The following is a 22479-nucleotide window of genomic DNA, read 5'->3' on the forward strand; positions in this document are numbered from 1 at the left end:
CTAACGTTTAGCCGAACCATTTTCCAATTCTTGCCACATCCCTATGACACAGCCTACGTCAATATTTTATCTAACACAGTCCTCTACAGTGCAGCTCATGCAAGATTTTGCATGCAAACCAAAAACTAATTGAAAATAAAAACCTGGAATGGGGGAAAAAAAAAATAAAAGAGTCAACAAAAGTTTAAGTAGAAATAGAATGGAAGAATAAATAAAGTTTTTAAAAGTGAGCTTAACAGGTTGCTGTATTTTTGAGGAAAGGACAGTTTTCTTACAATTCCTGGTTAAAAAAAAAAACAAAGTGAAGATAGACAACTTGACTGAACGGCACAGAAATGGAAGGCAAAAATTGAAAAGAATCCACAAATGTATTAATTATCACTCAAACAAAACTCGCTGAATAATACTGTTTTCTTTTTGTGCTTTTTCCTGCAGAGAACTGCTCATCTGTCATGATCGACCCAGATTATTAATGATTTTTTTTGTACCCCCGTTTGGTTAACATACACTTACCAATCAGGTAGCATTTCCTCCATTAGTAGGTAAGGTGTGAGGAGAAAGGGAAAAGCGGGGCAACATAAGTGCATCATTAGAAGTCACAAAATGCAAGAGAAAAAAAGACACAAAAAGCCCTTTCCAAGTCGTGAAATATGAACAATGTCTGAAATTAAGAATGTGCAAAGGAATTTATTAATACTACAATTATGCAACTGCTTCAATACCCAAGTACTGATGCACAAAATAAGGCCAGTCTTGGTGGGGGGAGGGGCGGGGGGTGGTCCCTGGGCTACAGCTCCACATCAGGAAAATATATGCACGTGGACGATCAGATTTTACCTGGCGAGCTCGGGCCAGGAGATTGGAAGAAGCAGGATGAAATGCAGAATGTGTCTGACTCGAGCGCGGACGTTGGCCACTCCCAGCCCCTTTGTGACCCCTGACCCTTCTTCAAGGCGGTCCGGCCGAAGGGAAACTTTTGGAAGAGAAGTCGGAGAGTTGATGCTTAACAATTGGAGTCCAACATTCGGGATTTTTTGTTTTCAATTCCGTAGTGTTACTTAATCCCCAAAATTTTGTGAATTGGTTCAAGATTTAATTGATCAGATTTTCTGTTTTTCCTGTCATATCTGGAGAGGATGGAATATTGGTCTAGCCACCTCTACTCTCTTGCCAGACTTCATGTTGCTACGATTAAACCATTCTGTCTTTCTCCAGTTTAATTTGTCCTTTGTTACAATGGTTGCCCTGGCCTATTTTCTCACCGTGAGATTCTGGACTTAGCAGCAAGTTAATGTTTTGGTAATAAGATCCGTTCATTTTTCAACTGAGTCCATTTATACATTGTAAACTAACCCAAGATGCTTCACAGAGGAAAAGAGTGTGGTTAAGATGAGATCTGATCAATTTAACTGGGCCCAGTTTGATGAATTTTCACCACTGGACCTGAGCTTGTGACTGTTACCAGACACGTCACCAAGGGTCCTTTTCCCTTCCATGTTCACACTGTGCTTCATTATAAATGACCTAATTTCTCTTCTCAATAGAATACCCAAACATCACACATCTCATATTCATTATAATATTCAAATCATATTGAATTAACATTACATTAACGATGTTGATGGCTGAGCTCAAATTAGTTTCTATTTGTGATATTCTGTAGTGTGCATGTTTTACAGAGTAAGTATTTGGAGAAACGTCAATTTTGCTAAAGATCTTACAACAAACCCAATAAAAAGTGGGCTTTATTGTTTTTCTGAAAGCTTCTAAGCAGTAGTTTAAAAAAAAAACTTGCTATCGCATCAATTTAGTTTCAATCCCCTTAGAGTATCACAGATGCCAAGAACATGTAGACGTTTTGGTCAGATGTATCAGCTTCACTGGGAGTAGTGGGTGGGAAATGGAGAAGGCAACCCCAAGTGATCTCTCCCTATCCCCATTTCTGCTTTGTCTCCCTTGTTTCCTACGATAGAATAGGTTGGGTAGAATGAGGAATGAAGAACTGGTCATCCAGTGCTACCATGTTCTATTCAATCAAATACTTTGGAATAGAAACCAGAGATTTTGTTAAACCTAATGTAAACTATGCTTCTACAATAAAAAAAAACACTTGGGAATTATTTGCCCATTACTTGACTTTTATCAGGTTTCCAAATGTGCATGAAGACAAAATAACCCTATCAAATTGTAATTTGGCTTTTATATTTCTAATTAATCAGGATTGAAAACATGTCTAAGCTGATTGGCAAATTTTAACCTCACTAAATTAAAGAAAATGATGGAGAAGTAATCAAAGCATATTTTAGAAACTATCTGAAAACTAGAAAGCAGTATTAGATTGCAGGGCTACATGGGACGACTTGTAATGATGGCTTTCTTGCTTTTCTATTCATGTTCTCTGCCATGTCTGGGAGTCTACAATGAGTGAACATGAGCTGCAGGAAGAAGGACAGATGGCTCTGCTGCTCTTGACCCAAATGCCTGGGCAGTGCTACACCTTGTTTTTCCACTAGGGGTAGCACCTAGAACTCTTGGTGCATCACTAGTCTCTGCGAGAACATTGGTGACGCACCATCCTCCAAACCAATCTTCTCCACTCTGTAGCTTTGACAGCCCTTTAAATAAACTGCATTGTAAATACCTTCAATCTCCCATAATTTCTTTCAAGCAAGTCAATGTTTTTGGTAAAAATGACTTGATTAAAAAAATTCCACCTGCTTTAAGACTTGATTGTAATCCAATTATGCACAGATATCGTGGAGGTCCTGACTTTATTGTGAAGCCAAAAAGCAAAATACGAATCAAGCAAAAGGTATAAACGGAGACAACTAGCCATGCATTTCGAGAATGCTATCACCAGCAGGCTGCGAGCTTACCAAAACACTGAAAGAAGAAACAAAAGGTCTTCAAGAAATATTTGCTCTCCTTGTGATCAGGATTGCTTATCTCCTTATTCGACACCAGGATAAGTACAAGAAAGTGAGGACAATGGGACACGTGGCACATATTTTTTAAAAAAAGTATCTACAAGGAGAGCTAAAAATCAAGGTCTTTTTTAAATGTATTCTTCATCTAGATTGATCGAGAATGCAATGTCCCAAACAGGGAATGCACTGACAAAATACTCACGCATCTTATACATGTATTTGGTCGTTATATTTTGAGACCGTTTCCTTTTTACTTTCTATAGCTAGAGAAGAACAAACAACCACTGTATTCAGGGAAGCTATATATGTTAGTACAGCGACTGAAAATAAGGGAAATAAAATAAAATGGCTTCAAAGGCATCATTCATGGATCAGTGCTACAAACGACACACAGATATGCATCTTAACAACTCTAAAGAACATGAAGGTTTAAAAAAAATTCAGAGCAGGGACTTACTGGAGGATTTAATAATGAAACAGGACAATCAGAAAATTTTAAACAAAGGAAATAAACCTATAAAATAGAAATTAAATAGATTTAACTTCAAGCCAGGGTGCTTTAACAGACTCATCTGCAGATGTGTTGCGTGCCAAGGCAAATAAATACCTACCTTTCCAACCAATGACAGGAGTGCAATAATAAAAGGAAACAATATTCTCCACATTGGAGTGCAATATGGGAAAGAGACAGTGACGCTTTAGTAACGAGCCTTTTGACTTGAAGCTAACGGTTAGTTTTTCCTCTATTATCTTTATGTCAAACATTGCAGCCACGATGTTTCATTCACAAAATGCTCAATAAAAGAAAAATCTTGTTAAACATAAAAGCCCAACTGCATGCAATGCAATAACATGACAAGACAACTGACCAAGGAAAACAGAAAGTGCACATGGATCATATGCACAGAGGAAGCCCACAGGTGACATCAGCACACAGAAAGGGAAAGGAAGCTGACAATGAGAGAATGGGTGACACAACCTAGAGGTAACTTCTACTCCAGCAAGTTAATCCTATGAGAACTATTTAAAAATTCTGTTGCCACCTAATCATTTAGAAAGTGATATGATTTCCTGGCCTCAGAAACAGTCAACAGGGATGTGTGCCAATCTTGAGAGAGGTCGGGACCAAATCTGTGCTTTAATTGTAAACATACAATGCAAACAGAGAAACAAATGGCAGGCAAGACTTTGATGTAAAAATGCAGATCCCATGTGCATTCCCATCTCCAGGTTCTGGATGGGGGTGGTGGGGGGTGGGGGTAGGGGTGGAGTTGACAGATGTCTGCCGTGATGAAAACTACCTGCCACTTAGTCTATTGAAGTCAAAACACAATGTCAGGAAAGATCTCCAAAGGAAATGTGAACACTCCTTCAAAGCCTGCCTAGCCAACAAGGGTGAAAATCTAGCTCATGATGTCATTCATGAAGCATCAACACTGGATGATGAACTCCAATAAGAATAAACCAAAATGGTGTTCAAAAATTGTGATGACCATTTAAGCCTGCCCATTGACATTTCTCCTTTGGACTGAAATGACTTCCTGGTGACATTGATATAATAGGACACAATTTAAATGGTGACTCACTCTACAGACTTACTGAAGGTGAAAAATTAAATTCGATGGGGATTAAATAAATAGAGGCTTGGACTGATTCCAGAGTAGGCATTTGAATGGACAGAAATGTTTGAGACGGCTACAAATTTCACCTTCTGTGAAATGGGAAAGGACTTCAGTTTTAACAAAAGCATGTGGGTGTTGCCGGCAGGGGCTGGCAGCTATTTGTTTAATTGTTAGGTTAGATCAGAATCATCTACATGCCAACTGTGCTGGACCGGAGTGGAGTCAGTCATTGTCCTGAGCATTTCAAGATGTCAAATTTCCTTCTGGAAAGGGGCATTGAATGAACCTCTACTACATCCTTATTTTTATTGATACTAGGAGGCACATTAGTCCTAAATGATCTCCCCTTAATTGGTCAGGGCTTAGTTTTTATGCAAGTACAACAACACTAAGAGACCATTCACTTTAAAATGAAAACTATTGAGGCCTTTATTGTCCTGATTTTAGTCTAATGCAAGCTCACTCTCTATTATCGCATATTAGAGACTTTGGTGTCTTTGAGTTAAGCCACCTAGTACATAATCTATCTATTCCCATTAATGAACTATGTCTAAAAATTATAAATTTTCTTGGGATGTTTTTCATAATTTGCAAATTGATTTGCTGGGCAGTTATAATGAAGCACATGCAACAAGTACTTCATTCAGAGGAAGCAAAACAATGAAGGACGTGTTCAGGCAGTCATGCTCTTTATCAGTAAAAGCAGGACTGGCCAATTAAAACTCACTGATCAAGTTATGAATCTAGGGCCATGCACATTTAATTTTTCCAGTGCAGATTTGAAATTGCTGAACTGAATGCAGAAGTTGAAGATGATATTAGAGATTTTATTTAAGGCATTACTTATCATTTTCTAAAATAAATCCCCAGTTAGGGGCTAACATTTCAGATCCCTTTATAAATTATTGTCCTTGATCTCTGCAAGGTCAATGAACATTATTAAGCATTATGCAAATTGTCAGATTAGTCAATTTGTTATAAATGAAATGGATTGAAACAGTGCTGACCTGCACAGGTATCATTTAATACATCAGGAGGAATGGTATAGATTAATTTCTGACGAGAAGCAATGACAGTTCCGCCTTGTTTTTATAAACGGACAACTTGGCAACATTTTTCTTTCGGCTTTAGTTTTGTATGAATAATCAAGTTCAATTGCAATTTGGTCAAAGAAAATAAAGTAGGCTGTCCCAACATTGGTGATACAATGGAGTCACAGGAGACCACAAATGCTGGAATTTGGAGCGAAAAAAAAACTTCTGGAGGAACTCCAAGGGTCGAGCAACATTTTTAGGGGTAAAGGGATAGTCGACAATTCAGGTTGGGACTGAGAAGGTTGAGAGCCTGCATAAAGAGGAGAGAGGATACGATGGGGCAGAGGGTTAACTTGTGATAGGTGGTACCTGGCAAGGTGGGGATTGGTGGGCAGATGGAGCCAGGAAGGCTCTGGAAACAGACAAGGAAAAATATACTGTAAAAGGCAAATGAAGCCAGATTTGATGGGGGGTGGTGGAAAGAAAAGAGGAAGGTAGAGACAAAGGCTGAAAGTGAAACAAGAAATGGAATAAGAAGAGGGATGATGGGCAGATGGGGAGGAGATAGGAAGGGTAGGCTAAGGGAGAAGAAACCATGGTAGATAGGTGCGTGGTAGGTGATGGACAATCGGAACTAAATGGGGGAGGTTAATGAATGTAAGTACTGGGGGAGAAGGGTGAATAGAAAAAGTGAGCAATGGGAGAGAGGACCTAAATGCAGCAGTGGAAGTGGAAAAGCTACATTTGGGGTGTTGGCTCCCTGAAATAGGAAAATTCAGGAGCCAAATGAGGATCTAATTTGCATTTGGTCTCACCATATCAGTGGGGAAAGCAGAGGCAGACAGATGGGTGTGGCAATGTGAAATGACATGTAACTGGAAGCCCAAGATGCGAACAGAGTGCATTGTGCTTATCGACTCTTGGTCCATCTGAGTTAAGAGTATTACCACTGTATTGGCAACACTACATTTTATATTTAGCCACAGTTTTAAAGGTGCATTAAGTGAAGTACATACTTTGAGATTATCGGGTCTTCTGTTTCAGAGGGGCAGTCAGTTTTGTCCAGAAAACAGAACCAATAGGATCGTATTACAAATTTCAGCTTGCTTTCTCACACACCCATGTCATGAAGAATCACTTGCTGCAAACACCATAGTGTTAAATATGCAGATTAAGTCTGGTGGTTACAGTTGATGCAGAGAAAGCTTTTATTTCATGCTTTGCCAAAACCTACGACACTTCAACACCCAGTGAATGTTTTCATTGTACCACCAAGGTTAAAGCCAGCTGCGCATCAATGAAGGGATATCAGTCCTTTAAGAGCTGAGCCACTGGGATTTAAAACACATCACTCACAATAATCAATAACATTTGGCTTACCTGCGATGCTTAGGGGAACAAAATGGATAGACACATTTCAGATAGCATTTTATTTGATGGAAAAAAGAGTCGTACAAATCCTTAATTTCTTTTTTTGCTTCAATTTAATCCCATTTAGATTCCCAATCTTATCCTCTGTTGTAAAATTTTACCTGCGACTATTCCTGCTGGTCAAGTGGGTTTTGCCTCCATCTCTTTAAAGTTCTGACTTATGATCAGCCTGCTTTGGAACCAGGTAGATTTCAAATGAGACATCCAAAAAAAAAATTCCAGGAGGAATATCAGGTGATTACAGTTTGATTTAGCGACAACATATCCCACTCAGGATGTGGAGACATTAACAATGAATGTTTGAAGGATCCTTTTGCAATTTGTGCAGTTAAAGCCCAACCAGGAGACCCAATTCCACAAGCAGGGTTCAAATTCTAAACTGAAAGCTGATGCTTGGATGAACGCAGCCTTAAACTGAAAAAAAAAACCTGGGGTGATGGGCACATCATGCAAATAGTTATGTCTTTTATAAGTCTGCCTTTTTTTACTGGTAGAGTGGAATATTTTGTGATGTTAGATTGTACCCACGGCCACAGCAAATTTTTAAAAATTTTAAATTTAGACATATAGCACAGTTACAGGCCATTTCGGACCATGAGTCCTTGCCACCCAATTGACACTACATATCTTTTGAAGGGTGGGAGGAAACCGGAGCCCCTGGGGGAAACCCACACAGACACGGGGAGAATGTACAACTCCTTACAGACAGCGCAGGATTCGAACACCGGTCCTGATCGCTGGATCTGTAACAGCATTGCGCTAACCACTACGCTACCTGTTGTGTTTGTGAACATTTAGTCAGAGACAATGCCAACCCGTGATCATGACTGGTGCATGGATAAGCATTGATGATGACAGGAAGGCAGAAGCAGAGCTAAGTGTAAATAGAGAGAGGCTGGAGTTACACAATGGGTCAGGCAGCATACATGAAGAGAAATGGACAGTCAAGACTGAAGTTGGAAGGGAAGACATTAAACACATGAAGGGGGGTGAAGGGGCCAAAAATGTTGTAGGGTATTCGACAGTAGAAGCTAGGAGAAGTGGAAAGATCGGGGAAGAGGTTGGGGAGGGGAATTACAGAGCAAAGTAAGAGAATAGGAGATAAAGAAGTGATGGAAATAGTGGAACCAGGTGGGGTTACCTAAACTTGGAAAATTTAACAATCATTCCCTTGGATGTCAGGCTGTTCTGGCGGGATATAATGTGTTGTTCCTTAAGTTTACATTTAGCCTGCCCTAGGAATGGATGAGAATGAGGGCAGATAGGTCTGTGCGGGAATTAAAATGGCTAGTTCCAGCTTGGAGCTCCAGGCAGAGTGTTGGTGCTCAGTAAACCAGTCACTCTCACTGATGAGGAGGGCATCACATTCCGTGTGCCAAATGCAGTAGGTGAGTTTGCAATCAGATAAAATCATTTTATTTTCGATCAAAATTTCTTCCCTTCTGCATCACGTGTTGTGTCATTTCATTTGATGCCCGGGGTAATGGTGGTGTTTACATTCTGATGAACAGCAAAAAAAGACTAGCAGGTGGCATGACATGAACTTAATGGGGGGGGTTCACATCTGCCGTGGAATTCATACTCGTTATGAGAGATACATCGTACAACGGGGTTCAAGGAGGATAAAAACTATTCTGGGACTGGCATAGGTCCTTCAAAGTTTGCTTTGGTCAGTTTAGCACTAAATAACTAATAATTTAAAGGCATTTAATACAGGTGAATAGAGTCCTTAACAGGAGATCTTTGCCTGGATGCAGCATTGCATAAAATGTTCCGTAACTTCAGTACCATGATATTAAACTTTAAAACTGAAGCTAAAAATCAGAAAAGCTTGCCATTAAATCGTCCGAGCCCTTTATGTGATTCTGTGAGATTATTGATGATCTACAGGCAAATTTCAGTTTCTTACTTTTGCCACATCCCTTTAAAAAAATGTAGTTAGAAGAATTTTTATAGAAAAACTGAACAAAATTACCAGTGAAATGCTCTTTTTACATTTTTTTTCCGGGCTTGCTTAGACACTGGCGAATCAGGCCATTCCTTATTCATTGTCTTGAGTTCTATCTTTATCATTGCATCTCAAAGGGCACAGATTATTTTATTGCTGACAATGAATGAACTCCAATCCGACTCAACTCATGTGGGAAGGGGCAATCAGGAAGGGAAAGGGGCCTTAAAGACATTCACCTCTTGTCACCAAGGCTCAATATGTCCAAGAGTAGTTGCTGCCAGCTGAACTCACGTTCGCAAAACTGACATGCAGAGTTGTGCACAACAAGCGGTTAATGCTCCTGATCACCGCTGGCACTGGTCAAAAGTCAAATGTCTCTCCGACAATCTCGGAGGCAAATAACAAAGGTCCCCGACACAAATGTTGCCCAGGTGACATTTCACATAGAGCAAGCTGAATATTTGTTATCAACTGTAAGTTGATGAAGTCAGTAATTTTCAAATGCATACATTTAATTGGAGAATTGCTTGACGGATATAGTTGTTGAGTGGTGTGTTTTAGAACAATGGATGTAGCCTCTGACACAGGTGAAGGAGCTTTTCCCCCCTATTTACAGGGTGCTTGCACCGGTATCCGTTGTTTTGTGGAAATTACAGCCATTCCCCTCATTGGTAATTTACCTTGTTTTTAGTGAAAACCTGGAAGTGCCTGAGAAACCCATTTAGTGGAATACAGCAAGCGGAAGTGAATTTACCACAAATCTTCGCCCAAGTCTATGCCGGCATGGTATGCTTGAACCTCTTTCTATGGCTAGTAGAGAAATGCTTAGCCTACGATCACCCACAGCCAGGTAGCAAGCTGATGGGTTCTAATGACAAGGCACAGGATGTTGGAATCAGCGTCCCTGACTGATCTGCGGGAATATCAGCTTCTTGGAATTCTACATTTCATCTTCACTCATTCAATAATTACTCAATATCCCTCAGGATAAAGATGAAATGTTGGGTAAGCAACTGTGCTACAGGATTAATGCAGGAGCTTCTGGGTTGGGGAGGGGGTGGGTGCTAGGCTGCCGAGATTGAGGCAAGTCTGAAAAGCCAGCAGAGGCACCTGGAGAGATTTGTGAATTACTCCACAAATAAAATAAATGCCATCTTGTGTTCCGCCAAATCATTCACTACCTGTCTATTGCCAGGAAGAAAATGCACGTGACTGCTCTCTGAAATGATGCAATCCAAAACTGTTGGAGTCTGTTATTTTGAGTGTTTGGTTCTACCAGGAGTATCAGTATATTCAAAATGGTGGCAGTGATGAGGAACAAAAAAGCGATGATATCTCCTGAAAATTTGTAACCCAAGGACACTCCCTTTACTCACTGTCATGTGGCTTCAGATTGTTTCTCTTGTATTTTGTTTCACAGTGCAGGAAAAATGGAATACATCAAACATTAGTTCAAGTAATCCCTACCCCCCCTTTGAACCAGGCAGACAACAATCACACAATACTGTGGAGATGGACGCTGGGGATTACATTCCCAGACTGTTGAACCTCTCCACCAATATCCTTGAATTGGTGGCCAGCAATCTGCAATTCATTACAATGGGGCCATTGTTGCAAAAACTAAATAAGAACTAATGACACTTTTTTATTACCCCCTGCTCTGGAAAAGGAATGCCCATCCCAATGTTTAACATGGATTACTTTTCCTTTTGAAGTATTTAATTAGTTCCTCGTTTAAGGTTACTTTTGCTACCTTTCTTGCACGTGCTCAGTTAAAACAAAACCTCAACACAGAATATTTGTCAACTTCTCGTCATTGACAATTATTTTATATCTTTTGTCCTGCGAGCCTCCTGCCAGTAGTCCTCCCTGCATAGTCTCAAATATTTCCCTTGAAATTTATAGCAAGTTTTCTCAGCTCAAAAGGACCCAAGTTTAACTCTCACCCCTACTTGATTTAAAATGTTATCAATACTGTGCACAATCAATTTTTTTTAGCTAGTTTGTTCTGGGTCTCTTCTCCCTGCTTGACCTTATCAATGGGATATAATTTTCACTAAAAAGGTTAAATGAAATGATCACCAGTTCAACCAACAAAGTCAGGAACATGAGGGACAATTTACATCTGGGGGGAGGACATTCTGCTAATAATACGCCACTCTCTGCTAAATTTCACCTTGTGGGATTTGGAAATCTGCTAACATAAATGATTCTCACTGTTTAATGAACTGCACATGCTGTTTGGATGGAAATGAGAAATAGAAAACAGTGGTGGAGAATGGAGAGCACACGCAAAATTCTAATTGGAAACTGGCTTCAAAACTCCCAGAACAGTGAGAGTGAGAGAGGAGGATGAGGAGGGAAATAGAGAGAGAGAGAGAGAGAGAGAGAGAGAGAGAGAGAGAGAGAGAGAGGGGGGGGGGACCGGAGAGGAGCAAAAGATAGAGGAAAGAGGAAAACCAGAAAAAAAAGGAAAAGACTACATACATCCTGTGATCTGTTTGGAGGATGTCTGTGTCTTGGACTGTGTCTGTCACTCCACGAAGGACCCTTGTGTCCATTCTCCCTGGGAGTCATAGATCTGTTGCGTCGGCCTTGCAGAGGAGATTGACTGGGGCTGCATCGAGCGCAACATGGCTTCCGCTCATTTGTGTCGCTCTTGGGCTGTCTGGGCATAGCACTGCGCTTGGCTCTGAAATGTGATGCTCTGGGCTCTGAAGATGGGCTGTGGGAACTGGAAAACAAATAAATCAGCTGGCTGATTAAGTGGAAACAAGTTAATTACCCGAGCTCTAACACTTGGTCAATGGGCGAAGTTGGATTTGTCAATGGACAATTCAAAGATCTAACTCTAGTTTTAGTTGTAATATAGCATGCAGTGAATTCATGAATATAATTCAAGCTTATTTTTGACCACCCTCCACACCGGAAGGCTATACAGCTTCACTCTCGGACATCTATGTCATTTCTATATTGTTTTTGAAGTTTAATCTGCAATATACTTGTTTGTTATTTTCTCCTCTGTTTAGTGAAGTTCAAATAATGTTAGGTTTAAAGATTTAACAAAATGTATACAATGGCATGGCATTGCTATTTAATCATGAGAATCATTGCAGCGAGACATCATTAACTAGAGCGTGATAAGAAGGGCAATTTTGTGATTTTTGTAAATAATTCCACAAATTTGTATTGGGAACTCATAAAATATATCAGTCTCATATTTCCTGGTTGAACTAACTTATCATTTTTTTTTAGACGTATCGCACGGTAACAGGCCTTTTCAATCCATGAGTCCGTGCCGCCCAATTTACACCCAATCGATTTACACCCCGGTACGTTTTGAATGGTAGGAGGACACAGAAGCCCCCGGGGAAAACCCATGCAGAGAACGCGCAAACTCCTTACAGACAGCACAGGACTCAAACCCCAGTTCCGATTGCTGGCGCTGTAACAGTGTTGCGCTTACCATTAAGGCAATCATGCCAACTCTGGAGTAAAACAGCAAAGTAGCAACTCACTTTCAACTTGCTGAGATTCTCCAGAAGGTAAATCTACTGTTAGATCCTCTGCACAGGTTAGATTTGGTGCAGGGTCCACAGGACTTCATTTTGAATACAGATCAGAGAGTTGTGCAGAAGAAAGATTAGAAAAATGTTTTTCCAAATGGCAAGAAAGTAGACAGAGTGAAGCATGAAAGTCTGCAGGTGCTGTGATTGTAGTAAATACACAAAAGTGCTGGAGAAACTCAGCAGGTCTCACTGCTTTCATGGGAGGCAAAGAGCAATGTTTTGAGCTACTGCGGGATCTGCAGAGAAATCAGTGCAGTTCTCCAAGAGTGAAGCAAAGCTACCTGTGACAGACTGCAGCTTCTACAAAGCAGCTGTCTAAAGTTCCGGAGGATTTTGTAAGTGGACATTGTTCCAACCAAAGGATTGGATTGCTGCTGCTCAGGACCTTGCTGTTTGCCTTCCAGATCTTGGCTCTGATGTGAACACCTTTTTAATCGCCTTCCCTAATGATTGGGGATCACAGGCAGCATGCCCTCGGGGACAATTCCAGCCAGTATTTCAGCATTTCAGCTTCCGATGCTTGCTCATGAACTTTCAGCTCATCTTCAGAAATAGCAGATTTACAGATAGGATGCATGGATGTGATGCAAACCTGACTTGGAAGCCAAGTGGGAAGAAATTTAACTTAGAACATTTTTGAGATTGTAAACTGGCAGATGTACGGATAGTTTTATGTTCAGTTCCACAAGGGTACAGAGATAAGTTCACTGTCATAGCTGCCCTTGTCACACATGATGGGTAAAGACCAAGTAAAAGGAGGGTCACATGGGAAGGTAAATGGTCCAGAGTCCAATCTAGTTTTAAAGTGATACATTGTGTCCTTTTTCACATGGCACCGTTATTTATTTATGAAATCAAAATATATTAGTAAGGCCATTAGACCATAACAAAAGTAACAGTTAATCTCAGTTTTAACTTCACAAATAAGCAACAATATTTTCTCTTTCCCCTCCTGCATTTTTTTTTCTTTCTCTCACTCTCTCCTCATTTTTTTTCTCTCTCCCTTTTCATTGCCAGTCTCTTCTTCTCAGGTTTCATTTATCCATTCGCACCCGGAGGCAATCCTGTCTTTAACTGGGTTACAACATAACTTGCCGATCCTCCAAATTTCCAGCACTTTGTCAAACAGAACGTGACCAAACGCCTGTCCTGACACAAATTTTTAAAGTTTTACATAAAGAGAGTCACAAATTGGAAATTCCATGGTGGTAACATCATTCAATCATATAATCAGCGCAGTGTGGAAACATTGAAATCATTTCCCAATATCTAGTTCTATTAACTGCAATGAAACTGAGTTGCTTGGTGTTGTGTTGAGCAGATGGCCTAAGAGTAACATCTTATCAAAATTAGCAATCCATTCTAACTATGAACGGAGATAGAAAGGTATAATGGAAGCATTAACATCAGGAAGTTTGATTTGTATATTCGACATCTGAGATGATATGATTCCACCAATCACTATCACAAAAAAATATATTATTTAAATTATGACTATAATTTTCAAGAATAAGGCCATTAATTCCCAATAGGTAACTGATACACTCTATCGATGACTCCAAAGAGTGAGTGAGGAATGATAGGCTTTAATGCATTTTAGATTGTAGCTGGCCTGACTCCATATGCTCAAATGAATGGATGGGGAGGGAGGTCAATTTTTATGGTCAGGTCACAAGGGGAGGAGTTACTGGGGATCCAGTCATCAGTGGGCGGGCCAGCCACTCATACACAGCAGTATATACATATCACCACAGTAACTCTACCAGAAATAGGGAGAACATCCCAACATGCCCCTACCCCCAACACCCATTGAGAAGGAGAAGCACGGGAGACAGCCCTGCAAGAAAGGTGACCATGTCAGCATCCAGTGAGAGGCTCAGTGAATGAAGGACCCACACACACTGCGGGCTGTTGGCGCATTGCTGTCGAAGGAATCATAGAGGCGGTGGGCTGCTGGTGAGTTGAGGATGAAGGACCCACACAGTCTGCAGGCTGCTGGAGAATGACTCATGGGAACCAGGCATCGGAACCAGGATTCAAGAGGGCGCTGAAGGCAAGAAGAGCTCCCAAAGGACCTCGGGCTTTGAAGGCTTCCTGATTGTACCGGAGGTTAGGATCTGGACCTTGGCTTGTGTATGGTTTGACTTGGAGTCTGTGCGGCTGCAGAGGCTGCGGGAACACTGGAGGTGAATCCATGGACACTCAGTGACTCTGGGGGGACTCTCAACTGCTTCTCTTTCTCAATTTGTTAGGGGCACCAGGCCGTGCTCACTGTGACGCTTTGACTGCCGTTCAGACAGACCAATGTTGAAGTATATCGTGTTTAATACAGTTTCATGCATTATTACATGCCAATTGAACCTTGATCTGTTAAACTTTTACAACTTGTAGGGGTAGGTATTATGCAGAAATGTTTAAAAAATCTAGACATACAGCATGGTAACAAGCCTTTTTGGCCCATGAGCCCATGCCATCCAATTGACCCACAATCCCTGGCGAAAGGAAACCGGAGCCCATGGGGAAAGCCCACACAGATACAGGGAGAAGGGTCAAAGTCCTTACAGACAGTGCAGGGTTCGATCCCCGGTCCCCATCGCTGGTGCTAACCTCTACAACATCCATGTTTGATTCTATTTTACAAAACGTTGGAAGCTTTGTGTTTCAGCAAGTAATATAGAGAAATTGTCAGTTACAAGATTGGCTTATCACGACCCACAATATTCACATATTAGTGAAATATTCTGTTTTGTAAACATGAGGATATAGACCGCACATAAAAAATGCAGGACTGCATCAGTATTTTTGGCAGGCAATACCAACCTGCTTAGAGATTTGGAGGAGCTATGTATGGAAGATGCAGAGACACTGCGGGAGCTGCAACAGCTCCGTGCTTTGTGTGGTTTCCGAGGCGGTGACTCACTGGGTGACCTAGTGAAGAAATGAAACATGTAATTAGACATACACATTACCAAGTAATGTCCCTTCCTGAAGTCGTGGACAATCATGGGAATTTGGGGGTAATAGATTTCAAGAAAAAAGATCACGAGCAGACAATTCAAAATACATTGTCTCACGGAGAACCTTCCCTTCAATCATTATTTGTCCAAAAAAATTCCACCAATCACTATCACAAAAAATACATTATATAAATTGTGAATATAGGCCTACCCTGAGGGGAAAATATAATTGTTTTTTTAAAAAGGGTATTAAAGGCTTTGGAAGAATAAACCTAGAGAAAATATTTCATCTGGTAAAGAATTCAGATAGGTACATGATCTTGAGAATCAGGTGAGAAATCAGGAGGAACTTCACATGAATAACAATAAAAACTAGAACTTTCTCCACACAAAAAAAATGCTGAAGCTGAGTTTTAATTGAATTTTCAAATTAATATAAATTTGCCAGTTGAGGGTACTAAGAATCATTGCATTTTGGCATTGCTTTTCAAAGCAAACTAGATTCAGATATACAGCACGGTAACAGGCCATTTCTGCGCACGAGCCCGTGTCAATCCATTAACATACAACTCACGGTGCATTTGGAACAGTGTGAGGAAACTGGAGCCCCCAGGGAAAACCCACACAGAGCGGGATTCGAACCTCTGTCCTGATCACTGGTGCTGACGTGGTGTTGCACTGACCGCTATGCCAAATGGGCCGCCCAAAAACAATTGATGCAGTTGACCATTTTGTACCATTTACATTGAAGGTTAATTTAGTGAAATTCCCCATTTGCATTTGTTTTCAATGTGGCAAAAAGGAAATGCCTGAATGGGGACTTGAATCCTGGACTCTCAAGTTAAAAGCCTAATGCTCTATTGACTGAGCTATCCAGATCCTTCAGTTCATTACCAGCTGCATGTAATGCTGTTTCTTTTCTGTGTTATTTCCAAGAACAAGGCGACGGCTGGAGCCATTGGCACAGACCGTGGAGAGTGAGGGAGAGGAGATGCAGCTCTCCTGCAGGGTCCAGCGCCCAGTCGACTGCCCTCGGCTCTGAATGGGCTTTGAATGTCCCGTTGAGGGAGCCAGCGGTGGTTTATATTTGAGATCCCGCAACCTCTGGATCTGCACCTAATATGGTGGCACCTATTAATCAGCAGAAGCCATGAGGGGCTGCAGACTCCTGGGAAGTGGAGAACTGGAGCAGGGCACCAGAAAATGGGAATACCAACCTCCCCCCTCATCTGAGAAGGAGAAGCAGAAGAGGCAACCCACGGGATTGTGATCATGGAGGTGGACCAGTGAGGGGGCTGCTGGAGATCGCTGTCGGGATACTCGCTGTGAACTGCTGGAGACTGGCCCGAGCTGGCCGGAGGGGGTACCAGGTATCGGAGCAGGGATGCGATGAGGTGCTGAAGAGTCCCTGACCGTGTCAGAGATTCAGATCTGGAGCTCGGGTTGCCGATGGTTTGGACTGGACTCTGAGTGGCTGCGGGGGCTGTGGGAGCGCTGGAGGCAAATCTATGGACACTCTATGGGGGGGGGGGGGAACTCTCTATTGCTTCTCTCTCTCTGATTGTAAGAAATGTAAGAGGTGCCGAGGCAACTTCTGCCAGTGGCAAATCTATCTGCCTTGCAGCATGAAAATGGGAATTTCAAGTAATAACACACTGTTTAATTACTATGATAATAAATTGAATCTTGAATCTTGAAGCTAATTCTCGATTCACAGCGGGAAAAAAAACTTGCTCCCGTAATTAATCTAACTCATTTTTATTTCAAAAATCTTCCAACATCTTCTAATGCAAGTGATAATATTGATTGCATTTAATTTATTCCCAAAGAGTGATTGATTTTTTAAAAATTATATCGGCCAAATTATCCCATTGACTCTTATAACCATATAAGTTACAGGGAGACAGTCACCCCTAGAAGGCAGGAGTCAGGGAATTGGGTGACTGTAAGGAAAGGAGGGAGAGTGCCAGTGCAGAGTACACCTGTGGAAGTGCCCCTCAGCAACATGTATTCGGCATTGGATACTGCTGGGGGGAGCAGCCTAACGGGGACGAGTCGTGGGGTCAGGTCTCTGGCACAGGGGCTACCCCTGAGGCTCAGAAGGGAAGGAGGGATAAGAACAGGGTAATTGTGGTTGGGGACTCATTAGTCAGAGGGACAGATAGGAGGTTTGTTGGACAAGATCGGGGATCCAGGTTGGTCTGTTGCCTCCCTGGTGCTAGGGTCAGGGATGTCTCTGATCGAGTTCACAGAATTCTGCAAGGGGAAGGTGAGCAGCCAGAAGTCGTGGTCCATGTGGGTACCAATGACTTAGTTAGAAGTGGGGATGAGGTCCTGAAACTGGAATACATAGAATTAGGCAGGAAGTTAAAAAACAAGACCTCTAAGGTAGTAATCTCTGGATTGCTGCCGGTGCCACGCGCTAGTGAAATAGGAGGATGTGGAGGATGAATGCGTGGCTAAAGAACCAGTGCAGGGGGCAGGGGATAAGATTTTTGGATCATTGGGATCTCTTCTGGGGAAAGTCGGACCTGTACAAAAGGGACGGATTCCACTTGAACTGGAGGGGGACCAATATCCTGGCAAGCTGATTTTCTAGAGCTGAGGGGGGAGGGTTTAAACTAGTTTGGCGGGGGGTGGGGAGCAGAGTTTGCGAGCAGTGTGTAGGGTGCATGGCCACCTAGTTAAGAACGATAAAGATAACAAAGGAAGGATGGGGGTTAAGGTAAAAGGTAGAATAGGGAATATATTCTCTGAAATGCATGTACTTCAATGCAAGAAGCACAGTGAACAAGGTAGATGAGCTTAGAACATGGATTGGCACTTGGAATCATGATGTTGTGGCAATTAGTGAGACCTGGTTATGGGAGGGTCAGGACTGGCAATTAAATATTGCAGAATACAAATGTTTTAGATGAGATAGAACAGGGGGTAAAAAAGGGAGGGAGTTGCTCTTCTTGTTAAGGAGGACGTTACTGCCGTGAGGTGGCAGGATGGTTTGGAGGGATTGTCCAGTGAGGCAGTTTGGGTGAAATTGAGGGGTGGAGGAGGCATGAGGGTACTAATAGGAGTGTATTATAGACCACCAAATAGGCCAAGAAAATTGGAAAAACAAATTTGTAAGGAGATAGCATATATGTGTAATAAACATAAGGTAGTGATCATGTGAGATTTTAACTTCCCTCAAATTGATTGGGATACCCATACAGTAAGAGGGCTGGATGGGCTAGAGTTTGTCAAATGTGTGCAAGATAGTTTTCTTAATCAATACGTAGAGGAACTGACTCGGGATGGTGTAATACTGGATCTCCTGTCAAGGATCGAGATAGGTCAGGTGTCTGAGGTTAATGTTGGAGAACAAATTGGGTCTAGTGATCACAACTCTATTAGTTTTAGGGTAGTTTTAGGGAAGAGCAAAAAAGGGCCTAAAGTTGAGGTTCTGGATTGGAGAAAAGCAAATTTCAAAGGAATGAGAATGGCTTTGGGGAGTATTGACTGGGACATGATTTTTTTCAGGAAATTATGGAAATGAAAAATGGAGAATATTAAAGAAGAAATTTTGAGAGTACAGAATAGATATGTCCCAGTGAGGATCAAAGGAAAGGCTGGAAGTCATAGGGAGCCTTGGTTTTTGAGGAAAATTAGAAATTTGGTTAGGAGAAAGAGGGAGGTGTACAAGAGGTATAAACAGCAGGGTGATGAGAAATTGAAAGAGGACTACAAGGAGTGTAGAAAAAATCTTAAGATTAGTGAGGGATAGAATTGGACCCCTTGTAGATAAGGAGGGTAGGCTATGTGAAAAGTCAGAGGAGATGGGGGAAATTTTAAATGATTTCTTTTCCTCGGTATTCACTAGGGAAAAAAAATATTGTACCAGTTGAAGTAAAGAAAAATAGTGGGGAGGTCATGAATCAGATAAGGATAACCGAGGAGGTAGTGATGGCAGTGTTAAAAAAGATAAAGGTGGACAAATCTCCGGGTCCGGACAATGTATTCCCAAGGACACTCAGGGAGACTAGTGTACAGATAGTGGGGCCATTAACAGAGATATTTAGGATGTCACTGGTCACGGGGGTAGTGCCAGAGGATTGGAGGGTGGCTCATGTTGTTCCGCTGTTATTTACCATAAAGAAAGGGTCCAAATGTAAGCCTGGAAATTATAGACCTGTGAGTCTGACGTCTGTGGTGGGTAAGTTGATGGAAAGTGTTCTGAGGGATGGCATTTACAAATATTTGGAAGAACAGGGATTGATAGGTAGTAGTCAGCATGGTTTTGTCAGAGGTAGATCATGCTTAACAAACCTTATAGAGTTTTTTGAGGGGGTTACAAAAATGATTGATGAAGAGAAGGCTGTGGATGTTGTCTATTTAGACTTTAGTAAAACTTTTGACAAAGTTCCCCACAGGAGGTTAGGAAAAAAGGTGGAGGCATTAGGTATAAATAAGGAGGTAGTGAAATGGATTCAGCAATGGTTGGATGGGAGGTGTCAGAGAGTACTGGTAAAAAATTGTTTGTCAAATTGGAGGCTGGTGACTAGTGGAGTTCCTCAGGGATCGGTCCTGGGTCCACTATTGTTTGTTATATACATTAACGATTTGGAAGAATGGGTGGTGAATTGGATAAGTAAGTTTGCAGATGAAACAAAGATTGGTGGTATTGTGGACAGTGAGGAAGGTTACCTTAGTTTAAAAAGAGATATAGGAAAGTTAGAGGAGTGGTCTGAGAAATGGCTGATGGAATTTAATACGGATAAGTGGGAAGTGTTGCATTTTGGAAAGGCAAATCTAAATAGGTCATATACATTGAATGGTAGGCAATTGAGGAGTGCAGAGCCACAAAGAGATTTAGGAGTTATGGTAAATAGTACCCTCAAAGTTGATACTCAGGTAGATAGAGTGGTGAAGAAGGCATTTGGAATGTTGGCCTTCATAAATTGGAGTATTGAATCCAAGAGTCGGGATGTTATGATGAAATTGTACAAAGCATTGGTGAGGCCAAATTTGGAAAACTGTGCAGTTTTGGTCACCAAATTATAGGAAGGATATAAACAAAATAGAGAGAGTGCAGAGAAGGTTCACAAGAATGTTGACAGGATGTCAGGGTTTGAGTTACAGAGGAAGGTTGAGCAGCCTGGGGCTTTTTTCTCTGGAGCGTAGAAGATTGAGGGGGGATTTGATGGAGGTGTTCAAGATTTTAAAAGGGACAGAGAGAGTCAACGTGGATAGACTTTTTCAATTAAGAGTGGGGGATATTCAAACCAGAGGCCATGGTTTGAGATTGCAGGGGGAAAATTATAAGGGGAACATGAGGGGAAATTTCTTCATGCAAAGGGTGGTTGGGATGTGGAATAAGCATCCGGCAGAGGTGGTTGAAGCAAGAACGTTATTTACATTTAAGGAAAGACTGGATAATTACATGGAGGGAAGAGGAATGGAGGGGTATGGACCAGGTGCTGGTCAGTGGGACTAGGAGGGCGGGGATTTGTTCCAGCATGGACTAGTAGGGCCAAACTGGCCTGTTCTGTGCTGTGTATGGATATAACAATTTACAGTATGGAAACAGGGCATATCGGCCCTTCTAGTCCACACCGATTTACATGAAACTCCACTAGTTCCACCTACCCACTCCCTTGCCCATAACCCTCCAATCCCCTCACATCCATGTACTTATCTTACCTCCTTTTAAATGACAGAATTGACCCTGCCGCAACTACTTCTTCTGGAAGGTCATTCCACTCAGCCACCACTCTCTGAGTGAAGAAGCAACTCCTACTGTTACTCCTTCTGTTTTTCCCCCCTTACCCTTAACATGACCCCTCATTCCAATCTCCCCTACCCTCAGGGGAAAGAGCGTATTTACATCTACTCTATTTATTCCCTTCATAATTTTAAATACCTCTAACAAATCCCCTCTCAACCTTCTATACTCCAATTAATAAGGTCCCAGTCTACTCAATCTTTCTCCATATTCAAGATATTACAATTCAGAAATTTTTGTAAATCGTCTTTGTACCCTCTCTACCTTATTTATATCCTTCCTGTAATTTGGAGACCAGAATTGCACACAATACTCCAAACTTGGCCTCACCAATGCCTTAAACAGTCTCAACATCACCTCCCAGCTCCTATATTCTATGCTATGATTTATAAAGGCCAGCATACCAAAAGCCTTCTTCACCACCCTATCTACATGGGAATCCACCTTCCAGAAACACTGAACCATTGTTCCTCAGCTTTCCTCAATGCCCTCATCTTCACTGCATACGTCCTATTTTGGTTATTCTTCCCACAATTATCATGGTGCAAGGAAAATGCAGCGGAACAATAGTACAGACAGTCTTTTTGTGGTCTCGAAGCAGTCCATGATTAATGTAAACAGGGGAGGTTCAAGAGCCTGATAGCCATTGGAAAGAAATTGTTTTTGAACTTAGAGATGCTGGTCTTCAGGCTTCAATATCATCTTCCATCTTCAAAAATGTACGCGTGTAATTGGACGGCATTTGCTCGTGGGCTGGAAGGGGCTATTACCATGCTGTATGTTTAAATGATTACATGAAGGTAGCAGTGAGAAGAGTTTGTGATCAGAGTGACAGGGACCTGTACAACATTGGCGCTGTGATGATCTAGCAGGTGCAAGCATTGGGTCTCAATCTCTGAGCTTAACAGCTAGGTCTTAAAGGCATACAATGAATGCAGTCTTCCTCCAGCTGACACCAATGCTTCAGGAAATGAAGGAGAGAAGGAGAGCAGAGTGCTCATGGACAAACTTGTTGGAGAGCGTCCTGCATCGGAGGCACACCCTTCGTGCAAGGATGCCACTGAGCCCTTGCAACACTGCAGCCCATGCTCTTGTCAGGAGCTTGCCAGGGATGTTTCCGTTAAGGAACAGCAGCCTGTGAGCTCCTGCACTGCCAGGAAACCTGTAATGCTAGCATATATCCCTGTGCCTACTCTGGGTAAAGGAAAGTAGATGAAGACCTCTCTCCAG

General features: G+C 41.8%; 1 protein-coding gene and 1 long non-coding RNA gene across 7 annotated transcripts in view; one reads left to right on the forward strand and one right to left on the reverse strand.

Annotated features, from left to right (window-relative positions):
- Positions 1–22479, reverse strand: part of srrm3 (serine/arginine repetitive matrix 3) — a 310487-nt gene that overhangs the window by 39375 nt on the left and 248633 nt on the right. For all 6 annotated transcript variants that reach the window (XR_011340078.1, XM_069884949.1, XM_069884948.1 and 3 more), the window contains 2 exons: positions 15355–15462; positions 11453–11699 (listed from right to left, as the gene is read on the reverse strand). Coding sequence is in view for 5 of the 6 variants with exons in the window: in XM_069884949.1 (XP_069741050.1) it covers positions 11453–11699; positions 15355–15462 (355 nt within the window). In the remaining variant the exon portion in view is untranslated. The remainder of the gene's footprint in view (positions 1–11452; positions 11700–15354; positions 15463–22479) is intronic.
- LOC138736074 (uncharacterized) overlaps positions 1–22479 on the forward strand; it is an 86043-nt gene that overhangs the window by 30939 nt on the left and 32625 nt on the right. The window lies entirely within an intron of this gene.

This window comes from Narcine bancroftii, chromosome 6 (assembly GCF_036971445.1).
Source record: "Narcine bancroftii isolate sNarBan1 chromosome 6, sNarBan1.hap1, whole genome shotgun sequence".
Classification (NCBI taxonomy): Eukaryota; Metazoa; Chordata; class Chondrichthyes; order Torpediniformes; family Narcinidae; genus Narcine; species Narcine bancroftii.